The sequence below is a fragment of the Anarrhichthys ocellatus genome, unplaced genomic scaffold (assembly GCF_004355925.1).
Source record: "Anarrhichthys ocellatus isolate YVR2014 unplaced genomic scaffold, GSC_Weel_1.0 scaffold3314, whole genome shotgun sequence".
NCBI lineage: Eukaryota > Metazoa > Chordata > Actinopteri > Perciformes > Anarhichadidae > Anarrhichthys > Anarrhichthys ocellatus.
In genome coordinates, this window is record NW_022283288.1 from 1 (window position 1) to 4,286 (window position 4,286).

The window sequence follows — 4,286 nt, forward strand, 5'->3', positions numbered from 1 at the left end:
GGATACACAGGATGTACTGCACTTATTCCAAAACTATTTTCCTTTATTCCATTTTAATTTCTATTTCCATTCTTGATCTTTTTGCTGTGTTGCGTTGTGCTACAAGAGCAGTACAAGAGTGCACTGGACGGGGTGGGGGACAAGGATGAGCGACTGTGTGTGTGTCTGTCCTGAGCCCCTCCCACCTCCTGTATAAAGGCTCCCAGTCTGGTGTGTAGGAGCTATTAGCAGAGTGACACAGCTGCCTCACAGAACCAGTGGCAATTTCAAGAGAACTGTGGAGTACTATTTTACAGCTGATTGATCTTTCCCATCCATCTGATATTTGTCAAAGAATTACAGGTATGTTTTAAATAAATGAACGATAAGTGCAAATAACTTGGCTTTTGGACTCTTGTGTAAGCAAGTACCAGTGTGGCACATATAGGAATACTGTATGAGGGAGTTTTACATGCACTGAGGGACAAGAGGAAATCCATGAAGTTAAATATCAATTCATGGCATAAATAAATAACTAACATGTTTTCTCTACTCTCCACAGGAGTCAAAATGCAATTGATCTTCCAGTCCTTTCTCTCGTGCTGTCTGCTGGCGACAGTAGCACACTGTGTGGAGCTTCAAGTGAATCCGGAGTTGAAAGAAATGTGCGTTAACTGAGTAATCCAGTCAACAATCAAAATGTTTTCATTTGATATAAGATGTGACAGTCTGCCAAGTCTGTGACAGCTGTCTGCTGAATTATCTACCTAAGACTAACTAAGAGTTTTGTTTCCCTCTCCCAGGCGAAGCATATGGCTCGGGAGCAGATTGAGACGGGATCTTGACAGTGTATCAGTAGAGAAGACAGCAGAGTCTGAGAACTTTGTCAGACCAGAAGATATCAGGGATACTTTGCTGCCACATTCCAGGTAAGACATTCACCATGCTATCTTGAAAGTCTGCAAACTGTCTCCATTTGGCCATCATACAGTGGGTACGGAAAGTATTCAGACCCCTTTAAATTTTTCACTCTTTGTTTCATTTCAGCCATTTGCTAAAATCAAAAAAGTTCATTTTATTTCTCATTAATGTACACTCAGCACCCCATCTTGACAGAAAAAACAAATGTAGAAATTTTTGCAAATTTATTAAAAAAGAAAAACTGAAATATCACATGGTCATAAGTATTCAGACCCTTTCCTCAGTATTGAGTAGAAGCACCCTTTTGAGCTAGTACAGCCATGAGTCTTCTTGGGAATGATGCAACAAGTTTTTCACACCTGGATTTGGGGATCCTCTACCATTCTTCCTTGCAGATCCTCTCCAGTTCCATCAGGTTGGATGGTGAACGTTGGTGGACAGCCATTTTCAGGTCTCTCCAGAGATGCTCAATTGGGTTTAGGTCAGGGCTCTGGCTGGGCCAGTCAAGAATGGTCACAGAGTTGTTCCGAAGCCACTCCTTTGTTATTTTAGCTGTGTCCTTAGGGTCATTGTCTTGTTGGAAGGTGAACCTTCGGCCCAGTCTGAGGTCCAGAGCACTCTGGAAGAGGTTTTCTTCCAGGATATCTCTGTACTTGGCCGCATTCATCTTTCCTTCAATTGCAACCAGTCGTCCTGTCCCTGCAGCTGAAAAACACCCCCATAGCATGATGCTGCCACCACCATGTTTCACTGTTGGGATTGTATTGGGCAGGTGATGAGCAGTGCCTGGTTTTCTCCACACATACCGCTTAGAATTAACGCCAAAAAGTTCAATCTTGGTCTCATCAGACCAGAGAATCTTATTTCTCATAGTCTGGGAGTCCTTCATGTGCTTTTTGGCAAACTCTATGCGGGCTTTCGTATGTCTTGCACTGAGGAGAGGCTTCCGTCGGGCCACTCTGCCATAAAGCCCCGACTGGTGGAGGGCTGCAGTGATAGTTGACTTTGTGGAACTTTCTCCCATCTCCCTACTGCATCTCTGGAGCTCAGCCACAGTGATCTTTGGGTTCTTCTTTACCTCTCTCACCAAGGCTCTTCTTCCACGATTGCTCAGTTTGGCTGGACGGCCAGGTCTAGGAAGAGTTCTGGTCGTCCCAAACTTCTTCCATTTAAGGATTATGGAGGCCACTGTGCTCTTAGGAACCTTGAGTGCTGCAGAAGTTCTTTTGTAACCTTGCCCAGATCTGTGCCTTGCCACAATTCTGTCTCTGAGCTCCTTGGGCAGTTCCTTCGACCTCATGATTCTCATTTGCTCTGACATGCACTGTGAGCTGTAAGGTCTTATATAGACAGGTGTGTGCCTTTCCTAATCAAGTCCAATCAGTTTAATTAAACACAGCTGGACTCCAATGAAGGAGTAGAACCATCTCAAGGAGGATCAGAAGAAATGGACAGCATGTGAGTTAAATATGAGTGTCACAGCAAAGGGTCTGAATACTTATGACCATGTGATATTTCAGTTTTTCTTTTTTAATAAATTTGCAAAAATTTCTACATTTCTGTTTTTTTCTGTCAAGATGGGGTGCTGAGTGTACATTAATGAGAAATAAAATGAACTTTTTTGATTTTAGCATATGGCTGCAATGAAACAAAGAGTGAAAAATTGAAAGGGGTCTGAATACTTTCCGTACCCACTGTATATATTTTTTGTCATAGAAAAGGAAGACTCAATTTAAGCAGAGAATACTCAGCCATTGACAACTCAGGACTGAACAGCATGGATTAATATTCTCTCCTTCTCCCTCTGTCCTCCAGCACTGACATCAATGTCCGAACCAAGAGGTCTAAACACTCAGGCAATCAGTCAAGAAGACAAGGTTGTTCGCTGGGCACCTGTGCAGTGCATGACCTCGCGCACCGCCTGCACCAGCTCGGTAACAAGTTGAAGATCGGGAGTGCCCCTGTCGACAAGTTCAGCCCACAGGGAAAGCCGCCACACTAGAATAATACTATAATTTACTGTCACTTAAAGAAGTGTATTGATAACAACAGTTATCAACAGTTGATTTACTGGATATAAGGTATCGACTGACTGGAAAAAACTTGCAGAAATGGTAGATTAAATATATGGAATAGCAACTGATGCAGAATATTTCCATCAGTATTATGTTCAGCAGGTTATATAATCATATACTACTTCTCTATACTTGCTGCCCTCTTTTTTCAGTATAATAATTTTGATTTATCAGAAGGATTTCTGCCAGGGACACTTCTGTCATCTTTCACCGCAAATCAACTACTTGTCAAATATGCCACCTGTACAAAAAAACACTAGTTGTATTAAAGTACACTACACAAATATATATTTTACCTGACTGTATCACAAAGCTGCTCCAACTGCAACATTAAAATGATCAGGGGTTATTTCATGGACTCACATAATTGTATGCGCTTTTTAAAGCAACTTCATATAATGCTTCAATCTTCTGGTAAGTGACAAAAGGTTATAAAAAAAATCAACATTGGTGCTGTCTAAGACAATAGTTTGTGTTTTAAAATAGCTCTTTCAAGCTGAACATGGCTGTGTTTTGACATACAGTACAATGTGCAGGACAGGATAAATTCATGGGATTAGTGCAAAATATTGAAATTTATGAAAATAGGAAAAGCTGTCACAAGGAATAGCACATGGAAACCAGTACTCTAGCTAATTTTGAGAGAAATGCAAAAACTACAACAGCAGAAACTTAAAGCAATTTCCACTGCGTTCTCTCTCACTCTTCTGCTCTTTTCTCAACTCCTCTAGTTTTCTTTGTCTCTCTTTCTCTCTGTCCCACTTACTGTTTTTGTTTGCTGGTAAACGGAAGATGCAGATGTAGTCAAAATAGTTGAACCAGAGCCAAAACATGAAGAAATGCAGTGTTTGCATAATAGTGTTTGTAATTACACAAGAATGATAGGAAAGTCATGGGACATAACACAACACACATTTCAAGGTGACACACATTATAGGCATTCTAATAATTATGAATCACCTGTCAGATTTGTGCTTTTAGGATTGACACACTGTTTGCTGGCACACCTGGCATCAGTTGCTCAGGTTTCCTGCCACACGTACCTGCTCTTACGAATACAAGGACCAACAAAAACTGTCATCCGACAGCAACTTCATGGAGGACAAACAAAATATTTCTATATAAGGAGCTAAAAAGCAACAGCAGTATTGTGTTGTCATGATTTCACAATCTCCTGTTGTAAACTAAACTAAGGAGAAAACGTATCTGCTGGAGGCAATTATCACTACAAAGTGCTTACAAAACATTTGCTGGTTTACAGCACATGTGTTTGACATTTATGTATTCTTTGTGTTGGGTCACATGAGATAT

The 4,286-nt window shown here is 41.0% G+C and overlaps 1 protein-coding gene across 1 annotated transcript; it reads left to right on the top strand.

Moving 5' to 3' along the window:
* Window positions 1–229: 229 nt before the first annotated feature.
* On the top strand, window positions 230–3,603 carry LOC116378884 (ADM-like). Its single transcript, XM_031840790.1, has 4 exons — window positions 230–342; window positions 542–644; window positions 783–908; window positions 2,716–3,603. Exons 2-4 carry the CDS (start codon window positions 550–552, stop codon window positions 2,900–2,902), a joined length of 408 nt encoding a protein of 135 aa, XP_031696650.1. The 5' UTR covers window positions 230–342; window positions 542–549; the 3' UTR covers window positions 2,903–3,603.
* The last annotated feature ends 683 nt before the right edge of the window (window positions 3,604–4,286 follow it).